Consider the following 23,826-nt stretch of genomic DNA (forward strand, 5'->3'; position numbering starts at 1 on the left):
ATTACTGATAACAGACAAAGGACTTGAAGGCATTAGAGCAAACACTAAGACCGAGCTTAAGCAGAGAGAGAAGAGGAAACTTCTGCAGTTGCTGTGAAGGCGGAGAGCAGAAACACATTAGTTTTCCTCTGCTGTTCGCGTCTTATTGCTTTGAACCGTAACAACAACAAGCCGGAGTGTTTGGAAGCGTAATAAACATGTTGATGACATGCAGTACATCTTCAGTGGAAACTATAAATAACTGCTGCAAAGCTCATATAAACAAATATGGTTTTTGGGAGTTTTTTTCACCAAAAGATAAGCCAGAAACTTTCAGAACGTTTATAATCGCCAACAGTAAAAAAGCTAAAATAGCTTTATGGACCACACACGCATGAATCTGACCATGTAAAACAGAATCGATGCAGAATCGATGCAGAATCGTTCCGTGTTTGCATCACGATGCACTTTGGAAAGGATCATTTGCCTGAAGGTGTAAAGCAGTCTTACCACTGTCATGAGCAGCTTGTCAAACCACTGCAGCTTGAGCTCGGCGCGAGGCCACATGTCAGGCCTCAGGGCAGTTTTCATCAGGCTGACACAGCGACGCGACAGCAGCTCTCCTGGAGACCCGGCCACATTTGTGCTGTCGTTCACCTGAACGGGGAAAGAGAGAGAGAGAGAAGGACTCAGTGCTGATCAATCTTTACTGTTAATATCACCAAAAGGTGCTCTGACAAGGCAAGAAATCACACCAGGAGAGGAGTGGTGACACTTTCATATTGTATTTTTGACATAAGCAGGAAGGGAACTGTTGTGACAAGCATCACCTAGCATAAGCTTCCATGAGCTCTTGGTGTGATCTTCTCTGGTTGATAGTAATCCCAGGGGAAGAGGAAAGACATTTTTTCTACAGGAATCAATTTGGTATCACAATACACTGATGTCACACTTAATATAAAGGCATGATTATGTTTGTGTGGACTGTTCTGTGAGCAGTGACTGATCCTCACAGTCGCACAGAAGGTGATATTCAGCCGAGATGGTTGGATGAACAGTGAGAATGGAACTTGGCCAAAAAAGAGAGGGAGAGAAAAAAAAGTAGGAAAAAGACGAGGTGAGTGAAATCTCAACAGTCTATTTCAAGCTTGCAACCAAGGTCATCGCTGCCACTATACCGAGGAACAGCAGTAACTGTGCGTGTGTGTGTGCACGGATGTGTGGAGATGCGTTAAGGACAGCCACCAGGTGTGACCTACCTTCACCACTGAGGGGTCAGAGTAGCCACGTCCTACCTGGCAGGCGCTACGGTTGGCAGAACTGTACCTAGTACACGAGTGTGAGTGAGATGAGGTGTATAAATGGACTTGTGTACATGTACTGTACGTCTGGAAAAAAACCTAAAAACCATAGGGATTTGGCCTTGGTTCATGTTAGGATTAGGTTAAGTGTTAAGATTAGGTGTTTAGGTTTAGATGACGTGTGTGCATGTACTTCAGGTATTTTTTACCTCTTTAGGACCTTTTCTGTCATATACAATGACATTGTCAGGACCAGTAGTCCTCACGGAGACCAAAACCTAGTCCTAAAGAGGCATAACCTAATTTCTGAAGAACTGGTTAAGTTTAAGGCTAAAATAACCTCTATGCTAAGTTTAGTCGAAATGAAAAAGTAAAGGCAGTGTCCCAAGAAGTGTGTGTGTTGGTTTACCTGACATGCAATCCTGATCAGGAAGTTGACCACCGTATCTGTGTGTTGTTTCTCCACAGGTTTGGTGAGCATTGTCTCTGTACCTGGCATGGACTGGGTGCGGCCAAACACCTAAAAACACACATTAAAACATAATAAATAACATTTTAATGTATTTTTTAGTTTTAATATCTCTATTTCTAAAAGACATGTTCTATTCAAGAAGAATAAACATTTCAGTGCAGCTGTGTTTTGAATCTGGCGACGTTCCTGAGCACAGGAAGTGATTTGTTTTACCTTCACTGACGGAGGCGAGGAGGAAGCACAATAGTTACACTGAACAAGTAAAAAGAGGCAGCTACAATAGTTTGATGAATGGCTGAATATGTGGACTCTACTGCTTTGTGAGAGCAGTGAAAGCAGAAACAAGGCAGAGGGAATAAATTGTGGATTTAACCAAGCTGGAAAATAATCTCCTTTATTTGGCATGATAAACATCTCTAGCAACAGGATAGTGGCAGGTTGGGGGGTAGTGTAAGATCACCAATTAAAAATAATTTCTTAGAATTCCTCTGGGTGGCGACAGATGTTGAGCACTACAGCTTTAAGAGCACTTAAAAGTAGGCCGAGACGATCGCTGCCCAATTAATCACTAATCACAAACAATTATTTCATCAAGATGAAATTCTACAATGCAGCAGGAAATTAAACGGTCCAAAAATCTTGCTCTTTAGATGAGATAATGTGTTGGTTGTTAAAAAGTGACAGTTATGATGATTAAAATGTTTATTCATACCAATTATAAATCATATTGCAATCACAAAAACTGTCAAAATAATTGTAATGTGACTGTTTGACCATGCTGTTTTAACTTTTCACAGCCCAGCCATGACAGTCTGAGCTGTACTGCACCCCACACACACACACACACGTCTGAGTGATCGTTCCTCACCGTGGAGGCCGCTCCGGTTGCTGTGCGGAACCTCTTGACGTCCTGACCGGTGGCCGCTGCGTCCAGAGAGATTCCCCTCTTCACTGCTGCCCCACTGGTTCCTTCACCACCACCACCACCACCACCAGCAGCACCACCACCACCACTACCAGCGGCGGCGACTTCACCCTCAGACTCCGGCTGACACGCCCGAGACAGAAGAAAGGACAGTTCATATAATTACAGTTTTAACAAGTTTTTAAATATATTATTATTATTATTATTATTATTATTATTAATAAAATAAAAAGTTCCTCTCACCAACCCCTACAAGATTATGAATCAACGCACTTTACGCTCTGTGATAAGATGGTGTGTTCGGTTTGCAGTCAACCATTTGTAACGAGCACTGTGTGACACTGTTATGTCAACTAACCGAGTGTTATTGGTATACAATATATGGTGAGGATGAACTTGACACCATTAAAGTTTATAAAAACAGGGTCTGAGACAAAAGTGCAAGTAACAGTATATGCAGCAGAGTGATTTTAGCAATCTCGGAATCCTATGTCTGGGTTTGTGAGGTTGTTCTGACCTGAGAGGGCGTTCCAATTGTCATTTCCAACAAGGAACTCCATAAATCCAAGAACGCACCTGTTGGTCTTTGATCCTCTGTAGCTCCCACTTGATGACCACCTCAGCCAGTTCCACGGCCAGTTTCCTCTGCTCGATGGTCACGCTGGGGGTGAAGCCGAGGCGCTGCATTGCACTGATCATGTGCTGCACCAGGTGGTGGCGCACGGGGTAGTAGACCTGGGAGAAAGGTAAGAAATATAAAAGTGTAAGTGATGATAAACTTGTATGAACTCTATTTCACCTATGTTTGAACATGTTTGGTATTCTGAGGACAGAGTGTCAGGACAGGACTGCATGGTCACTGATGCCAAAAAAAGTGAGCAGTGATGAGACTGAACAGATGAAAGAGCAGTGCACGCTGAACTCTACTCGCACTGTAGCTTGGAGCCTGCTATTTTTTATGATTTTATGCTTTCTTTACTTTTATCTGGACATCTAACAACGTGAACTTCCACTGCATGACTCAATATTGTGTAGGGCTGCAACGATTCAATCAATTATTCATCGATTACTAAATTAATCTATAATCAAAACAAGCTTTCTGATTTTTCAGCTTCTTAAATGTCAATATTTGGTTTCTTTGCTCCATATAACAATGTATGTTTTTTTGTGGGCAAGACATTTGACATCACTAACATGTCCAGTTTTGAGAAACAATCATCATGATCAGTATTTTTCAACATTTTGTGGACCAAACATTCATTAAATTTAAATCAAAAACTAATCAGTTGTGAAAATAACTGTTATTTGCAGCCCAAATCTTTATAGAATCCCGACAGCAAGACCTGCTTGTTGGTCTATGCATCTGGATCTCCGTTACTGAGCAAATCTCAACCCTCGAAAAACATTTAATGTCAACAAGATTGTGTTTACGTTGCGACTCTTCCATAAACTGTTTACAGTGGCCGCCTTGTGTCGGCTCCACCTTCCCGAATCTGGTCAGCCCCGCTCACAGAAGGCGTGTAATTTCTTCTACTCTGCCTGTACTTCACTCTGGAAGTTGAGGGCGAGAACACATGCAAAGTCAAACGGGGTCTCTCCAGTCTCTCCGAGACACGTCAGAAGAAGTAAACTCTGAAGCCGCATTCCCACTTAGTCTCAAGGACATGATGGCACACACTTAGCCCCGAGCTAAGCCTCAAACTCAAGAGTCACTTAGCATCTTCTCAAAAACCCAAACTGGGACTCTCAAGCCCAGAGACTCACGTAGACAAAAGAGCAAGAGATGAGATGTCTATCTGAAGGCTGCTGCCAGTGTCAAAGAATATTAAAACTTCACACTTTGAGGGTAATTATAGTCAATAGAGCAGGACTTCACTGCCTCTTAATGACTGAGTGGCTAAGCCCTGTCCATCATGAGTGCACAGAGACAAACACACACACACACACGCCATCACTCCATTTCTTGATCTCAAAAACACCAACTCTGTCTCTCTCACACACACACACACACACACACACAGAGTCTCTCATCTGTCTGTCATTATCTCCTCCCCGGTGTAATTATGCTGATGTGATTACATTAGATTAGTCATCTGGCCCAGTGAGAGCAGCCTGTCAGTGAGATAGAGAAGGCGAGCTGAGGAAAATGTCAGTCTTCTGCTAAGAGACCGTCGCTCTGTCTGGTGAGGCGGCAAAAAAAAGGAAAAAATCAGACGAAGAAGAGAGTGGTTTCTGAAACTTAAGGAGGAGGACGGCGAACATAGAAGGCCAAACGATACTTATCCCTCGTGTTGTTGACTCGTACACAGGTGAGCTGCTATTGGGAGAGAGCGAGAGTGAAGGCGATTACAGCCAGAATCACAGAGCATAGTTAGTCTGAACATAAATCTCAGATTTGAACAACCTTCATCAGTAAAACTATGTCAACACTGGTTCTCAAACCTTTTATACCAAGGACCACCTGAGACAATATTGACCTCTTGACGTAACACCATTATCGCCAACGTTAAAATAAAATACAGTGTAAATAGGCAGAGCAAAGTCAAAGGAGGCAGATTTATTCCCAATAAAATAATTTTCTCTCTCGTAATCCTCCTCTTCCTCACATACAGTATACTTTTCACACCGGTACACATTCCACAGCTTGTGAACCCAAATGTGTTTTTAGCTTTTTAGTTTAGAAAGAGAAAAAAAAACTGTATCGGACTGATATCGGTATCTGAAGATACTGGAGGTTGCGATGTCGTTATCGGCCGTGAAAAGGTACTTACATCGTATACGATCGGTGTACATGTAAGTGGATATATACACGACACGTTCTCATGCCTATTTAAAATGTAAAATAATCTAAAATGTTTGCAAAAAAAAAGCTACTTAACCTGAATTGAAATAAAGCAGATGTGAATGTTGTTGTGTCGTGAAATGGTTAAGAGTTGTCCCATGTTTCATGTCACTTCCTGACAGTCAGTAAAAACATCAATCTAACATCAAACTACACTCTTTAACCCTCAGAGGTTTCCCCTGCAGTAGCTGAAAGCTCACAACAGAGCAGTGGAATGACAGCAGTGAGAAAGCAGCTGTGGATGAACCAGAGAGTTGCCCTCTCAACTCTGGTGGCGACAGCTTATCTCAAAGTAACACAAAAAAGGAATCATACGCTGTCAGTAAGTAGTCAAACTCATAAAATGACGCTGTGCGGCGTAAAGTGGGAAAAAAGTCAGAGCAGGAAGTCTGTCATGATTATTATAAGACCCAGAGACAGAAATCAGATTTGTTTCGACTGTTCCATCTGTTCCCTCTCAGCCTGCATCAATACGGTGGTGATCAATACATTCAATAGTGATGGATTCACAGGAGGAAGTTCACCATCGACCGGTGTGTGTGTACTGTTGTTGTTTTGAATTGGCTTACCCTGAAGTGCTGCACGATGAGATGGAGTATGTGGACCAGCTGTGGCACCGTGTGTCCCTCCTCCACTATAATCTTTCGTGTCCAGTGGGTCAACATCTGGTGGCCGTCTTCCATGCGGGCGGGAACAGCTGGGGTCAGTATAGCCATGGCCTGTCGCACAATGGCTCGTGCTTCCATGGTGTGGGCCTTCAGCAGACTGTGGAAGACCTATAGGTGCATAATAACAAGGTTTTCAGGTTTTCTTGGGATTTGGGATTTTCAGGTAAAACATGCACTTTTCACACTTCACAATTTTTTAACCTGGTTCAAGCCCCTAAAAAATCCTAAATACTGCATGCTTTACTATACACACTGAGAAAATGCAAATACAAATCAGCAACAGCATTTTTGCAGAGTCATGTTTTGGGCTTCTTATTTCTTCTTTATGGGAGGAGATGTGTTATAAAGCTGGAGAATTATGTCTTTGAAATTGCTTCAAAGTGGCTGTAGATGGTAAATGCACCAGCACAAATGTGTTGAAGGGTTTTAGTTTAGTTCATTTCACACTGAAAACAGAGGTGTGTCTTTCCCAACTGTCACAAATACACTGGAAACAACTAGTTACTAGTTTGTATCTTTAAGGCCTTATCCATACAAAAACATAACTTTTCCTAATTCATTATTAAAAAGTTTTTTTCACTTGAATAAATCTCTTCATAGACAAGAAACCCTCCAAAACGCTGTGGTATATGTGCCACGCCTGTGGCGCTGCGATACATCAAAAACAGAGAAGACAACATACAGCATGCACATAAAGCTTGAGTGCTGTGTACAAGCTTAATTGTACTGCATACAATGTAAATACAAAATAAAGTTTTTTGACCCAGGAGTGAATGTAAACTCAACACATTTCCTTGTTTTTTTGACCCGTGGGAAAAGGTTTAGTTTCCTGCCGTCTCTCAACCATATACACAAACTCACACTCAAACCTCAGTCTCAATTCCACTACATTATATTCAGTTTATGAGCACCACTCACTCAGAGAGTGTGCTTAAAGTAAGTGTTTTCTATCATTTATTCAGCTGTTGCCTTTGCAGCCTCTGTCAGCTGGTAATTTACTCGTTTTTGTCTCTTTCTGTGTAGAGTCATACATCAGTCGCACTCATGCTTCACTGTCTCTCCTCACCTGCAGGACGATCTTCTTGTGAATGGCAAACTTGGCGATGATGTGAGCCAGGAGTAAGTGGCCGCTGTATTTACAGGCGGGGTCCACACAGGCTTTGGGCAGCAGGCACGGCCACGCGAACGTCATGAGGCGCCGCAGCTTGCTGTTGCGCGACTTGTTGTTGTCGTGGATGTGGTGGGGGGCGTGTTCCACCAGCAGGGTGGAGAACTGCAGCAGGCAGATTCTCAGCGAGTCCAGCAGGTCAGCCTGCTTCTCAGGGTCCAGAACCTTGGAAAAGGACAGGAGAGATGTAAGGAGGTTTTTCAATAAAACATTTTAAGCATGAAACAAACACCTGAGGTCTGTTGTTGAGGCTGTAAGAATAGAAGTCCTTGACAACTTACAGGTCCAATGTATAAGAAATAGTGCCATCTAATGGTGAAACTCCAGATGGTAACAAACTGAGGACTGTTTCTCAAGCTGGTCAGGGAACTATGGTGGCCTCCCCATACCCAAAATAGTTTTGTTCTTCTATGATTTTGAAATGTTGTAGAAATAAGGCAGCGCAAGATGTCTGTCTCCATAAAGCAAGGCCCTTGCCTGAAGTACATACAAAAGTACTTATTTTAAGGCTAGGAAACCAAATTATCTAAAAAAAATGAAGTGCTTCTACAATTATACAAAGATATCTGTGGGTATGTATGTTAAATATCTGCCCATAAACCCTCCTAAATGTCACACATTGGACCTTTAATATGCCACACTTAATTTTCCTAATTGCCCAGTAAACTGGCCTACAAACCAGAACTGAGAAAGCTCATATTTATTTGGTTTTCTGTCTAGTAGCTGCAACTAACAAATATTTAAATAATCGATAAATCTGTTGATTGTTTTTGAACAAATTTAGTTACTAATTTCCTTCACAAAATGTGATAAAAAGTAAAAAAAAAAAGTTTTAATGGTTTCTTTGTTACACAAAGGAAAGAAACCAGAAAACATTTATATATAAGATAAGAAGAAGTTTGAATTATTGAAAAAAAAACACTCACAGTGCCTGACTGCTGATCCACATTTAAAACAAACTGGACAATATACCATCTCTAAAATAGGAATAAATAAATAACCAAAGGCACACTGTGAAGACTAAAAACTTAACAAAAAGAAATTACCATAAAACATAATAGTAAAAAAAATAACACCCCTTCAAGAAAATCAAAAATGAATTGAAAAGGTTCCAGGAATGCAAATTGGTCCCTCGGTGAGAGGCTGCACTTGTGAGTAATGTTTACTCTGGCAGAATTGCATTTGAATGACAGTGCAGCACAACAGCAATCTACCTTTTTCACATGTTAAAAACCTCCAAGAAACGTCTGAAATGAATTCTCCCAGAGAGAGAGAGAAGGAGGTGAGTGAGGAAATGAGTTTTTAACCAGACCATGGACGAACCATTAGCAGCCATTAGCACTGGTGTTAGTCAGTGATGAGATCTGCCACGGCACAAACAAACACGCTGACCTTTAGCATGATCACACCATGACATTTACACCAGGAATTATCGTCTGTCCTGATGAATGAAACAAGATGGAAACAGGAACCGGTGGGATGACTGCGGGGGGGGGGGGGGGGGGGGGGGGGGCGAGACAGACAGATAAAGACAAATGGACAAGAAAAGGGATGGGATGCCAGCCAATTAAGTGACAGAATTGAGAAGAATGTGACTGAAAGTGGGATGATGTTGTTGATGATGACGGAGTATGGAGATGTGCCAGACTGATACAGGACATTATGAGGGGGAAATGCAGCAGGTAATGAAATCAGAGACGCTGAGACAGAGACACAAAGATGTCGAGTAATGAACAAAAAAGTAAGAGGAGAAGTGAGTGGGGTCGAATGTGAAGACAAACACGGAAGAAAAGGATACCTGCAAGTGTCTGAGTGCATGCAAAACTAAAGGTGACCGTGTGTTAATAGCTGACTCTACTGCAGATTTTACCTTATTATTTTATTGTATTTAAGGCCGTGCTTTTCTATCCATCATTATCACCTTTGTCTTTTTTTCTTTCACTGCACATCCTGGTGCGGAAACTGTGAACTTACTGAGTTTTAGGGCAATCAGACTTATTTTGCAGGAATTACAGTTAAAAACACATTTTGTGTTCCCACTAGCCATGCAACAGGCTTCCGCCGAGACTGTATGCAGGTTACCATGGCAACCATGGTAGTGGCCAAAAGTAGGCTTCCACCACGTCTCTATTCTTTTTCATCTTTTTTTAAAGGCCTATCAAGGCCACATGAAGTATGCCTTCAGTAAAGACATTGTTTTCATTTCCATGAAGCTTTCATGACGCGGTCTACATTTTCTTTACTCTTTCTTTCTATATTAATTATTAATGGCCTCTCTCATTTCACTTCTGTTTATCCAGGTTTTATATAAATGCCCATATTTATCCGCATTTATTTATACATGTTAAGGGTTTAATGTTGACATTTTAGTTATTTATAAGCGCATATTCTATATTTGCATATTATTTTCATATGTGACTGACTTAACATCTATTTAAGTTTGGACTCAGTGCTGCTAAACGTATTCTCATTTTAAATATTTGTTTGGTTTCCTCGTTTTCCGTCTTCTTCTGTATTAATTTTTTATGTGGAAAGCACTTTGTGCTCGAGCTTGAACTTGAAGTACTTTTTTTAAGTTAAATACGATGTATTATAAGTTAAATTATTGTTAAATACTATGTGTACCTTGGTGATGAAGACACTGGTGATGCTTTCAGGGTTGTCTCCCTCCGGGTTGGGCGGTCCAAGCAGCTGCTCGCCTTCTCCTTTCTCAAAGCTGTGCAAGAAAGCTGGATTCAAGATGTGCTGCAGCACCTTTGACACACAAGGGGAGAAAATGGTGAAGTGATTTTAATGCTAAAAAACCACAAAATATTTTCCCATTTAATCAAGAGAGTATGCAGCTTTTGAGGCTTGCGGGGTTTTTAAGGGTCTGTAACGGATGATTTCCCTGCGAGCGCTGTTTTTAATAAGGTGAAACTAATCAGTCTTTCAGCATAACAAGAAAAATGTGCAGCGCTCTGCGCGGCACATTGTTAAGTGATGAAAAAGTCATCTCCGACAAAATCTATTCTTAAATTAGTGCGGTGCGTGGAGTGATAATAACAGAACCGTCGGTGAGGGGAAGAATAAATTTCAGCGTTTATGGCACACTTGAGGTAACACAATCTCAAATTAAATCTAATTTAAAGAATAACAGAAAAATACAATTCCAACTCTTGGTACAATATAATAATAAAGACCTATAATGTGTCTTCTTAATTAACTATAAGCACTGAAAGAAAGAAATCCGATCTGCTGCCGGGGGAAAGGCCTAAAATGTTATTTACTAACAGCCATGAAACCCAGGGTGAGGGGGATCGCCGTCAGGTATCTGCGAATGAAGCAGGAAAAAACGCAGAATAACCCCAACACAGTGCGACTAACGACTGCATTTATTAAAGAAGCTGCTTTCTGTTAATGAACCCTCCTTTTCAATCCGTCATCGGGGGCGACAGGGCATTGCTCAGCGGAGAAAGAGCTGTGGCAGCATATGTTCCAGCTCCTCCATTAGCGAAATGATTCACATTCATTGTGCGCGACGTACGTGCGTGCTTGATAAACTCACGCACAACACACAATGACACACACACACACACACACACTCACAAAGCCTGTTAAACTAAAACACAAAGACCACACACCATGGAGCACCAGCATGTTCCTCACAGTCATCTGCTAATATTCATCTTCCGACAGTGATTACTGTTAAGATAACAACATTTTTGTGGACACACACACATACACATACACACACACACACACACAACCTGTGGGTGAGTAGCCTAGGTCTCACTCCGCAGGTGTCTTCATTATCCTAAACTCCATTTCCATACCCCTAAACAAATGTGTGTGCTGCGATGTTAGCAGGGTTCCGCATGCACCACCATAAAAAAAAAAATCGGGGGACATATAATAGCAAAGGGGGGCGCAGAATAATAAAAAAGTCCCTAAAAAACACCAGGGACTGACAAATAATGGATGGGTTTTATTGTGAAGTAGCCACAGGTGGTTGTCTTGAATAATGTGTCCAACAGCAACAGAAGCAATGTTTGAAACTTTTTTCTTTGCTGTTGTTGTTGTAAGCCACTGATTTCTCAGAAATTAGCTTCAATAGTGTGGCTTCATTAATATGTGTTGAACTCTGAGTGCTTAAAAAAAAAAAAGCTAAACTAAGAGGCAATTATTCTGTGTTGATGAGTGTTAACCTCTCTGTGCCATAGTCATTATTAAAGCTGCAGTGTGTGACTTTTAAATATCAACGAGTGTCCGTCATGGCTAAGTGAGCGGATACAATCTTGGTGTCGGCTTTTTCGCTCTCTCTATCTATGCTTTGCAGTAAAGCAGAATTTTGTTCTCGTGTCACCCGGCGACATTGGTTGGAGAATACCGGAAAATGACACCCACGAGATGCTACAGACATGGATTACCTGGTAACAGGTACTATTTTTAGTACCTGCTCCGGCGAGGTTCCAAGCGTGCTAAGTACGTACTATGGAATGATTGGTCAGACTGCCGGGCCACTGATTGGTCAGACTGCCGGCCACTGACTGGCCAGAGTGCCGTCATAGGAAGAGACGTCCCACACACAAATCAAGCCGAACAGCGCTGAACTGTAGCTCAATTAAAACTACTTAACAATCCTAACAACGTGGGTTAATCTCCAACAATTACCAGGGAAACCTCTATATTTAACAGAGGAGTCTGTGGCGAGTGGTGTATTTAGGGACAGCGCCGCCGACCGGGAGCGGCATCACAGACCGCTGCTGCAGTCTGTGGAGTAGGAGGCTGTGCTCCGGAGACGTGTGGACAGTGCCAAATTGTAGATCAGTTAAAACTACTCAACAATCCTAAAAATTGTACAGAAGTCTGGTGTAAAGTCACTAGTCACTCGTGTGTGTGTGTGTGTCACGTATAAAACCACAGTTTCACTCAGCCGTGCAGTGATGACTCTGCCCACGTTAAGTAGGTACTTTTTTTGGAGATGCAACCTAATCGTGCTGTGCCGGGGCGAGTAGAGCCGGTGGAAATACGCCATAAGAAACAGAACTTTTCGAGATACAATCTTTTTTTCCTTTTCGTCCATAAAATATTTTCCATAAACATGTCTTCATAGGCATGGAAAAAAAAACTCCCCAAAATGACTATATATACTGTAGTGTATTGCTGCCACAGTGCAATACTGATATAATAACCTTTAATGAGATTGTTATACTTGGAATGATATGCATTCACATAGTGTGAGAACGTAGAATTTTACTAACTCCAACACAAAACTTTGTTCAAATGCCTATAATAATCTGATTGTCAGTAAGAGACACAACAATAAGCAGTGAACCACAGTAGCACCCTGTGTAATTTATTAATTATATCAATGGTCATTTAAGTAAAATGCTGATACCAATCCGCACAATGCTTAATATCAACAACCCCCAATAACTGGCCAGGCCGAAAACGTAACATAAAAGCAGCAGAAAGTGAAACTTAAGTGCAAGGCTTCATACATTTTATGTGCATATTTGTTTTTCTGTTTTAAATCTATCTCTTTGAAAACAAATGCACTTCTTCCTGAGAGAACAGTCTGGGGAGAAGAGAATATGTGACAGAGGAGCAGCATGGGGTCAGTCCGTGCCATCACAGATGATTCATTGCTCCACGCTCTCTCTCTCCTCTGCTTTCACACTTTAACTCTGTCTTATAAGTGAAATATCCTCCCAACAAACACACACACACACACACACACACACACACACACACCTATTTGTGCTTCTGGGAAAATGCAAAAGGCAATTATTTAAATGGCGGCGGAAGCAACACACACACACACACACACACACACACACTACACCAATCAACACAAACATATTCACACGCAAGGACACATCCTCTCTGTCTGTGTCAACATCTCACACACTCACAACAGCATCTGCTGAGCACCAGAGGAGAGTAATTGAGGGAAAAACAACACAATTCTGTTGTATTTGTGAGAAGAAGAGGGGAAGTTACTGAGCAAAGAGACTCAGTCTCAACACAATCCATCAGCTGGACGATGTCTGCCTTGATTTTAGCCGTGTCCCTGTCCACGGGCTGGATGGGATGTTGTCAAAATGCGTCACAAATCAAATTCACCTTGGGGCTCCATATGGGTTTTGCCTGGCACTGATGCTAGGTCTTCACTGTGGAGCACTTCAATTTAATATTTAATATTATACAAATATTACATACAGGGAGCAGGCCATTGGAAAATACAAAAGCTCAACTTTTTAATGAAAAAATTAAGATATAGTGACTCAGCAGTATTTATCAAGTTTCTGAGATTAAAAATGTGCAAACTTGCGTGAATAATTATCAGCTGATAAATTCAATAATAAGCAGCTGATGCATGAAAAATCAACGGGAATATTCAGTCTACCTCTGCTGAAAGTGTGGGAGAAAAAAAATGGCAGAGGGGACATCAGAGACATGAGATCTGTCCTTGGATTTGGGCACATTTACCAGCTGTGTGTTTGTGTACTTGTCTTTAGGAGGCTGCAAGGACAGATTTTGAAACAAACTTATCCATGTGAGGACATTATGACCTTGTGAGCAGCTTTTCACAACGTTAAAGGGCTTTTTTGATGGTTGAGAACTGGGATTAGGGTTAAGGTAAGGCCAGGAATTAGGGCTGCAACTCACGATTGTTTTCATAATTGATTAATCTGTCGATTATTTCCTTGATGAGTAAAATGTCAGAAAATGTTGAAAAATGTTTTTCCCAAATGTCCCCAATGTTCACGAATGTGTTGTTTTGTCCACCAACACAAATGTATTTTAATGATTTCTTCGTTATATGGTGCAAAGAAACCAGAAAAAATTCACATTTAAGAAGCTGAAAAATCAGAGAAACTTGTTTTAAATATCAAACAAAACACTCAAACTGATTAATCAGTTATCAAAATAGTTATTATAATTAATCAAGTAATGGATTAATAATTGATTCATTGAATAATCGTTGCAGCCCTACCAGTGTTTAGGTTAAGGTTAGAGTAAGGCGCGAGGGAATGCATTATCCTTAAGAGTCCTCACTCACAGTGCTGTACAAGAATGTGTGTGTGTTGTACAGCTTTGTGTTCTGCCACACAGACATTTGTCTATACTCTATTGAGTGCTGAGGCCCGGCTGTCCCAGCTGACCCGTTTGTACCCAACAGCAGCACTGAGATGCACCTCTGTTGTGCAGCTGTGCAAAAATATGCGTGTGTGTGCGCATGAGTGCGTGCATTCCAGAGTTTGAGCTTAATTAAAAAGCAGCTCAGATGAGTGTAATGCTCGCAGCACCAGGTCAGGTGGAGGACACCGAGTGTTCATCTGTGAGCCTCGGAGGGTCTGGAAAAACCAGACTAATATGACCTTCCTGACTCCCATCAAACAACTTCTGCTTCAGAACACGCCAAGCATAAAAGTCGCACAGATCAGCTCCCCAAGTGCCTGCGTTTCCCTCAGTGAGGAGGGCAACGGAAAATAAGCTGAGGTGATGCTGTAAACATTTGGCAACATGACTAATAATGCATTATTTAGACGAGGATGGACGAGGTTTTTCTTTTTCATTTTCCCAGCAGGAAGTAACACTTTAATCTCTTTTTTTAGTGTGACTCGGGCTGCATTTTTCTGTTGGATCCCAACCAAGCCCAACACGCACACTCGTTATTATTTACACCATATTTTCAATAAAGAAAATGTTTTATACTGTTTGAATTCATCGTATCCTACACCATGTTTCATTAAAATAACTTAAATTGATCATGTCAGTTGATAGAAATCCATGCTGTAATGAGTGGCATATTTGCATTCGACTTTTTCAACAGCAGACTTTATAAGACCGACACAGGCACTGGTTTAGTTTAGTTCCGGAGCCATATCATTAAAGAAACATAAGAACAAAGTCTTTATGCCTTTCCTCGAAAACATGAATATTTCAAAAGATACGGGGCTGTTTCGCACAAAAACATTTTCTACTCTTCAGTCAAAGTAATCTATTCATCTGGCTTATGTCTCTGTTTGAACTGGATCCTTTTCAACTTGTCTGTGAACCACTACATAATAAATAGCCACAGGCTAAACACTGGTTCTTTTTATATTCTTGTGTTCTGTGTATTCTACCTCCAAATATTATTGCTGATGTTGATTCCACACGATGGTGGGCAAAAAGAATGGAAATCATTTGTGAGTTTCAGGTAACCGTGGCGAGCGAGCCAAAGGCTGTTGCTGTGACCGTGTGCGTACCTTGGCTTTGAGCTCGTCGTTGAAGTGTGGGTCGTTGAACTCAACGAAGCGGAAGAACAGCGCCCGCTTCTGGGCGATGGAGTAGTTGCGGGGAATCTCCTCCTCCATGTATTCCTTCAGGAAGGTCATGTTGCACAGGAAACGACCCGTGAAGGCACGCAGCAGCTGGAAGAGCAGCTCGATCTCCGAGTAGTTGCGCCTTTTAAAAGGAGACGGGGGAGAGATGTGTCATAAACTTATATCGTGATGCGATTCTGAAAGTAAACATACACTTTAAAATTAATGTCTGGAGTGGTTTGGGGTTTATTGTAGGAGGTAAAATAAACATCTGCCGAGCATCTAATGTGTGGGGGGAAAAGGTAAAAGAATTTACTTTTATTTAGTTAACATTATTGGCTTGTAGTTTTTAAAGGTCCAGTGTGTGACATTAAAGAGGGTTTTATTGGCAGAATGAGATGCAACCATCAAACGCTGAATAATTGCACATACTTGCAGTAGCTCAGCAGACAGAAGGCCAGCAGCTTGGGCTCCTTCCAGTTCGTGGCGGCCATGTTGTCTTTGCGATGTCTTTCCTGGAAGGCCTCGCTGACCCAGACCCGCCTGAGCTGGCTGACCAGCGAGTGCTGCCCGGCCAGCCAACCTTCATCATTCTTCACTATGATGCTGATGATCTGCAAAAAAAAAACAAAAAAAACAGGATGAAGACAAATGGTTGGAGGTTAAATGGAGTCAGCGTTGCAGGTGCACACACCTGACCTCCGAAGACATGACTGTGTATAATGGATGTTTACACGAGTAAACGAAAAAAGGTGCGATTAACATATACCTTTATGGCCTGAAACTGCAGGTCCAGCCTGGCTGTGGTGGTGGAAGGAGACCCTGGTCGAACAGTCGCTGCAGTGCCGGCAGGAAGCAGCAGGGGGACAAAGCGGTTGGGATTGGAGGCCAGCACGTCCCTGAGAGGCTTGGCATCTTTGTGTTTCAGAAAACTCTGTGTGTGACCAAATACACAGTAGTGTAAATATAACACAGAGTGACAAACGGTGAGATTTGCAACAGCGGTGTTTACTGCACTGGCCCATCAACTGTAACAACACATTTAAAGAAACATGACCCAGAAAAAGGGGATTTTTACTGGAAGCGATGTCTCTCAATTTGGTTCTAAAAAGGACCACTGAGCCTCGAAACACCCAATATATCCCTGCTTATAGCCCATTACCGAGGCGGCTGGAACAAAGCAAAAGACTGCTCTAATGGCAAATGTGTCAACGAAAAGACTGAAGGGAGAGCTACTTAAGAGCTGCCAGCGCCTGACCATGAACATGCGGCTCCACTGGGGGTCGTTGAGCGTAGCCTCCATCATGAACAGCTCCACTGTCTGCGACGGGTGACGTGTCAGAAACTTGATCAAAGGCTCCCTGAATGGACTGCCGGCCTGGCAGAGGAGGGATGGGAAGAGAAAAGGAAACAGGCAGAAAAAGGGTAAAATGGTTCAATTCTATTAATGAAAAATGAAGTCTTTGGCTCCACATTAAAAAAAAAAACATGAACCTGAATTACAAACGGAAATCTAAAAAGAGAGACGATAAAAAACTGGAGAACCTGGGAGTTCAATTATAGTCGACTCAATTGGGTTCAATGGTGTCGTAATTTAAAACTGCAGTGCGTAACTTTATAATGTCCATTACATTCAAGCCACTGACAAATGACTTTCACACAATGCTAATTACGCTCGTGTCAAATTGGCGCCACACAAATCTCTCCGTATTCCTGTATTAGAAAAGCGGTGTTGAATTCTCTGCTGCACACAGGAAGTGATTTGTTTTAGGTCAAGACAGACGGAGGCAACAAAAAAACCACGCTATTAAAATGCGATGACTGCAAACAGGTTGGAATATTAGAGACTGAATAATGGCAGAATAATAACATAAACAACAGCAAAAATCATCCCACTTCACACACCGCATATGCAAAATAGGGCTGTATGTTTCCCTGTGTCTACATAAAGGCTGGAGCTGGTGTCCTACCTCGATGAGCATCGCCCTCTCTGTCTTCATGACGACCTCCAGCAGAGGTTTGACCAGAGTCTGAGGTGCGGCTGGGATCAGGTGGAAAAGGTTAATGATGGCAGAGCAGATCTTCATCTCCTGCAGAAAGAGTCATACAAAAAAAAGAGAATAGACAGAAAAGGGAGGGTGGATGAAACCTTCGTAAACACGACAGAACTAGACACGGAATGTTATTTCTGACAGACAGTCCTGATGAACAGCCACTGTGGAAAGACAAAGACAAGTCTCGGTCAAGAGGCGGACGTAAGCAGCGGTTATTTGGTATAAAACCTTCAGGTGCAGATGAGTTCTGAGACTACAAACACAAAAGGGGACAACACGTGTTATACTCTTCATTCACCTGGTGTTATCTTCTAACAAAAGTCAAAGGAAAACAGGGAAAATGGGACAATTCCAAACAGTCAAATTATGAGGTTAGATCAAGACTGACAAGACCACAGACACACACACACATTACAGGGTGACTTCACCAGCACCACTACCACGACATTGCTGCAAATCACCAGCACAACATTGGTTAAACTACATTTACAATCACTGACAGTGAGTCACCAAGAGAGGGCGCAACACTGGGTTCACATCTCACCTCAACACCTTCCAACGCAGGCTGTGCCGGAACGGGGAGACAATGATCAGAGTCAGCAAAGCAAATGTGTGCATTTTTTTGTGAGGCTGTTTGTCTTCAATCCACATGGAGGATACAGTGATAAGATGGTGGGTGATTGTGGAATGAATGAATGAACAGCAGCAGCAGCCTTTACAAATGACCACAGGAACACGTGCAGGTTCTGTAGCATCCATTGTTACTAAGCGACCAAAAACTGGGAGCTGCTGAGAATGACTGAAGTTGCTGCAGCAAAGGTTGACGAATTAACGTATTTAAAATCCAAATAACCTCTCTTTTACTCAGCTTTTCTGTTCCACATGTGGGTGACTGACTAAAACTTTATTGGAGATCCAAAGCTTATTTCAGTCAACAAAGACCAGTTTGATCTTTTTCTTTGGAATGAGAATCAAAGATGGTCTGAAAAACTTTGCCCCATACAAGCACTTCATTCTTTGCTAATTCATCATCCAAAGTGTGCCGCGCTCTGTCAAATCCCTCGCTCATTCCTACATGTCTTCTGAACATAATTCTTGGCCCTGCTCCATCACCAACTTTTATGTCAGGGGGTTTTTTTCTCCCCCCCAATCAGGCGTGCCTAGTTGACCCTGTGAACCAGTGCTTTATTGTCACAGGCAGCTTTCCTGTCAAACAGGCACAAAGACCACAAGTTGAAAAGGGAGGGAGAGACAAAGGGCCAATTTGCATCTAATTAAACACATCATTTTGAGATGAGGAAACAGGAACTCGCATAAAGAGAAGCCAGGGGGAAAAAAATGTCCTTTATTTCTACGAGGGGGAGGCAGCTGTGTCCCCCACCCTTCTCCCTCTCCGTCTCTCACCTTTTCTCTGCATTTACAAGGTTATCTGTCGGGGAGATAATGAGGAGCCGCAGCGCTGGGCCCACCACCGCCTGCCTGGCGCCTAATTAATCATTGATTGTAATATGGCCACTCACAACTCATCTGGGAGGAGGCCACACTGAGGAGGTGTTGACTACATGTGAATATAGCTTTTTGCAATTTTCCTGCCCATTTACTGAAAGCTATTTGGTTTAGGCAGGACAGAGCATCTGATCGAAGAGGGTGTGTGTGTGCGCGTGTGTGTGTGTGCGTGCGTGCGTGTCAACATCTGTAGCATCCACTTCCTACAAGCAGTACTGTTTTTGGATAAATAAACGTAAATTCCCACTTCCCCATTGTTTTAGGGACATTTTTAAACACAGTACTGGCTCCATTTTAGAATGAAAACTCCAGGGTTTTTGGAAAGGATAATACAGGCACCTGCATTTACTTCCTTAGTGGTCATTATCAGAGCAAACTCAACTATCTGCTGTGAACAAAAAGCTCCTTTAACACTTAGTTTCATTCCCCACCTCGGTGTCAGACTAATGGGTTCCTTTTACCACTTTTGTTTCTCGTTAGTGGTGCTTTCTGAAACTGAGGCCTTATCCACACAGGAACAGAACTTTCAAAATTCAATCCCTTTCTTTTCTGTTCTTGAAAAGTTTTTTCGGTAAACATGGCGTTTTATCAAGAAAATATCTTAATAAGCATTTAACCCCTCTAAGACTCTAAATGCTGGAGTAAATATGGCAGGCCTGTATGTGCCGCTCTAACGCTGCCACAGAAATACACCAAAAAACTAATGATTATTATGTCGATTAATTGAGCACATTTAAGGAGCTTAAAACTCAGATAACTTTAAAAAAAACTGAAATCATTCAAATCGATTAATTTAGTGAATGATTATTAATCAATGAATTGTTTCACACAGGGCGCTGTATAAAATCTCAAGACAAATAAGATGCAAGAGAGAGGATAAGATATGACATAATAAAATAGTATTTCAGTGTTCCAAAAATATGGATAAGAGCCCATACGATACAAAAAGCCTGAAGAAAATCACTGCACAGCAGAGAACCAGCTTCTTATTTACACTGGAAAACACATGCCTAGTGCACGTGATACAGGTGCATTATTATGGACACAGATAACTTCCCGATACAGAGCTGAAAAAGTCTTCCAGGTGAAGATTTAAATTGAAAATGAAAACACAGTAAGAAACAAGACACAAGTTTGTAAAGTATACTTACACTGCCATCGCTGCGCTGACCTCCTTTGTGTGTTATTACAACCACCTCCATCCACTTCCTCAGGTGTTGCTGAGAAAGACACAGGCAGGAAGATAATACTCAGACTGTGTGAGAGTATGTTTGTCTCGCTTGGTAGGGATTTAATGTTTACTCAAGAGATTTAGGTAACTCATAAACACATTTTCCCCCTAATGAACAAAATCTGCTGCAGAGCTTTGCTCAGCCACTGCAGAGTAAACAAGAGGCCGGGTAAGCGTCTCTGTCACGCCGTGCAATAAAGCATTAACCAATGAGACATGCTAATGCAGGATTACAGTATATCTGCATATATCTCGTACTATTATTAATACTTGCTATAAAATTTTACAAGAACTAACCTCAAACATTTTGTTACTCGTCCACATCTTGAGTGACACAAGAGTTAGCCATAACTCTTACGAGCTAAAAGGATATCATCTGTGACATCACTTATCCTGATTTATTTAAGCTCCTCCCATCAGGCCGATGTTTTATATTAATCCAGAAAAAAGTTGTACAATATGTTTGATAATATTCCATTATTTTTCTACTTATGTATTGTATTGTTAGTGCTTTAAACTCTGCTTTTAGATGATTATTCTTATGTCTAGTGTTAAAGTGCACCCCTGGGGTAGACTTTACCTATTGTTTATTATAGTTTTAAATACAAACATTAATATTTTTACAGTACTTCATAAATGAAGAATACAAGAAACTAGTAAAAGCTAATTTTTCGTGGAAACAACACACAATACGGCTAATTTCCTCTCTTAATCATTAATATTTCACACTTTTTTTCTACAAACTTACTTACATGTAAAATACACAAAATTAAAAATGTTAAGACTAGAAACCAATGCTTTGAATGGGAGACAACAGATAACGGTTGTGAGACAGAGTCTGAAATGACTCACCATCATCTGGTCACAGAACTTGTCATTGAAGGAGTTGGGGAAGAGGCGCGTGACAGAGGTGAGGCGGTTGACCACGTTGAGCGTCAGGCTGCGGTAATCACCCAGCATCATGAGCAGAGGACGCATGTGTGTGTGGATCTGATCCACTTCAATAGTAGCTCCTTCCAGGAACTGAAAAAGAGAAGAAACATAAATAATATTATTAATATTTACATTCAAAATTGACCCAATATAACTTGCAGGCACTTTTTTACTTCTGCTGTCATAGGTGAGGATTCAAAACTTTTTTTGAGCTCACAATTTACAGCTCTGTGGTGACAATAGAGGACAAAACAAACTAAACTGTCCTCCTGTCATGACACCAAAGCATCAGAAAAGTCGTGCATGGAAGAATGTCTGCTTCTACTCCAATTTTTGCAGAGGATAACGGAAATGTCTGACCATATTTTTCAAAGGAAGATAAATATTTATAAAAAAAAAATCATTATTTTGCACCCAGCCCCCAAAAATTTACAAATTCAATTTTGGTTTGGTCGAGCTGAAACAGAGCTGACATTATGACCATATCTCACAAAACAAGCTTGTTTTGCTGTAATAACACTTTAATTAAAATGTGTAAAAGCTATAAAATATTATTTTTATCTCGCATAAAGCATTGAAGCAAATCACTTCAATTTCCCTTCCACTAATAATTTCTCCCTCCACATGAGTTCCGGGCCTCGTCAGCCCTTCCAGCCCCATGAAATGTTCACTACACCTCTGTTGTCTCCATTAAGGAACTAAGGCCACTCAAATGAGGACATGGCCAGCTGTAAACAAGCACACATGCCGTCTCCGAACGCCGATGACGCAAACGCACAACCTCACACACAGGCGGGAGGGGGAATGATGCATGGCAGCCACATTCATTTTCCTCTCAGTGCTGAGAACAAACACTCCATCCTGTATCGATTGGGCCATGGCAACGCTCATTAGTGCTGGCAGAGCAGAGATGAAAGAATGGAGGGAGAGAGAGAAGAGAACGACTGGGCCCAAGAAGGAAAATAAAATAAATAAATCACGGGAAAGTGAAAAGGTGTGACAGAGGTAAGGAAAGAAAATGAAGGTCATAGAAATGGAAGTAAAAGGGGGACAAAGAGCTCGAATGGAGTGGATGGACAGAGACGGTAATGGCGGTATCAATACTTTGATGAATGGCGGACGGCTTGAGTGATAAAGCGGAGGGAGGTCCACATGAAGATAAGTGGGAGGAGAAAGGGGAAAGGGTTGGATTAACAATAGAGAGCATAAAAGACGGACAATATAAAAGAGGATACAAAGAGATTGATTATGAGGTGAAAGTGGTGCAGAAAAGTAGGTGATTTTGAAAATGGTGATGTAACAGAAATTGTAGTTTTCTGAGTCAATTGCAAAGAAATGTAAAGAAAAAAACTAAATGAAGACATGGTTGCCAAGCAACAGTCAAAAAAAGGGTAAATATTTCTCTTGAACCGTTTAGGAGAGAATCAGGGATTTTGAAAATATGAGAAATCATAAAAATAGACACTTAAAAAACTGAATGCAAGAGGAAGGTATAACATCTTTGTTTTCTCAAACTTTCATATTGGTTGAAAAAGTTGAGGTTTTTTTCATTCTGGTACCAGTTTTCAAAAAGAATTAGCTGATTTGATATAAAACTGTGAATTCTCCTAAACTTTAGCTTCTAATAAATACAATTACACTTGGTAAAGAAGGCTGGTTCTCGTGGAACACATTATGACGTATAATGTTGCACTGACCTTCCTCATACAGGCCTCTCCTGCCTCTTGTAGCTCATTGTTGGTGGAGTTGAGAGCTTTGAAGAGAGCAGCGATGATCTTCTCTCTGGACTGTGGCAAGTAATTACAGGCTGCCAGAGCATCTGAGCGAGAAAGAAGGAACCCATTCAACACTTTTTCGAGGAGGAGAGATGAATTAAAGCCGACAAAAATAATAAAAACATATGGAAATTCCCGTCACTTTAACAAGTTTTGATTTACAGTACAGTACTGTACAGTTCACACGGTGGTGATTCTCTGCCGACATAAAATAAAATCAGTTTGAATACATTTTGGGGGTTTTAGCTTCATTAAGAAGTATTCAGTTCAGTTCACACACATTCATTCACAAAACTCCCAACATTACAGTCACTCATGTTGAGTGGAAACTACTCACTGAGGGCAGCAATTCGCAGAGGAACCAGGGAGGGAAGACTCTTATAACAGGGCAACTTCATCAGAGCAGCATCCTCTGCCTCACACAGGTTCAACAGCTTCAGCCAGATGAGGAAAAAAAACACAACGTCAGAGTTTAATAAGACCAAGACCAACGAAAGAAGTGATTTAAATTATTAACATTTTCATTATAAGGTGGATGCCCGGGTAGCAAAGAACCAATAACTTAAACCAAAACATGGTGATGGCCATGGAAATCATTGAAATCTTAATTAAAATGCCCCTTTTTCAGATGAAGCCAAACATAAGGGGTATTTGTTTGACAGTGACTTGTCAGTG

General features: G+C 41.4%; 1 protein-coding gene across 2 annotated transcripts in view; it reads right to left on the reverse strand.

Moving 5' to 3' along the window:
• trrap (transformation/transcription domain-associated protein) overlaps positions 1-23,826 on the reverse strand; it is a 101,720-nt gene that overhangs the window by 57,101 nt on the left and 20,793 nt on the right. Inside the window, exons 28-44 of one of the 2 annotated variants that reach the window (XM_058620322.1) lie at positions 23,489-23,585; positions 23,074-23,195; positions 21,296-21,466; positions 20,364-20,432; positions 18,251-18,271; positions 17,623-17,742; positions 16,911-17,030; positions 16,422-16,586; positions 16,085-16,266; positions 15,596-15,794; positions 9,981-10,109; positions 7,254-7,520; positions 6,089-6,295; positions 3,254-3,412; positions 2,621-2,800; positions 1,690-1,800; positions 490-636 (exon numbers count right to left, since the gene is read on the reverse strand). In XM_058620322.1, coding sequence (XP_058476305.1) covers positions 490-636; positions 1,690-1,800; positions 2,621-2,800; positions 3,254-3,412; positions 6,089-6,295; positions 7,254-7,520; positions 9,981-10,109; positions 15,596-15,794; positions 16,085-16,266; positions 16,422-16,586; positions 16,911-17,030; positions 17,623-17,742; positions 18,251-18,271; positions 20,364-20,432; positions 21,296-21,466; positions 23,074-23,195; positions 23,489-23,585 — 2,466 coding nt within the window. The remainder of the gene's footprint in view (positions 1-489; positions 637-1,689; positions 1,801-2,620; positions 2,801-3,253; positions 3,413-6,088; positions 6,296-7,253; positions 7,521-9,980; positions 10,110-15,595; positions 15,795-16,084; positions 16,267-16,421; positions 16,587-16,910; positions 17,031-17,622; positions 17,743-18,250; positions 18,272-20,363; positions 20,433-21,295; positions 21,467-23,073; positions 23,196-23,488; positions 23,586-23,826) is intronic. The other variant, XM_058620323.1, reaches the window with a different exon arrangement.

Source organism: Solea solea, chromosome 21 (assembly GCF_958295425.1).
Source record: "Solea solea chromosome 21, fSolSol10.1, whole genome shotgun sequence".
In the NCBI taxonomy this organism is placed as follows: Eukaryota; Metazoa; Chordata; class Actinopteri; order Pleuronectiformes; family Soleidae; genus Solea; species Solea solea.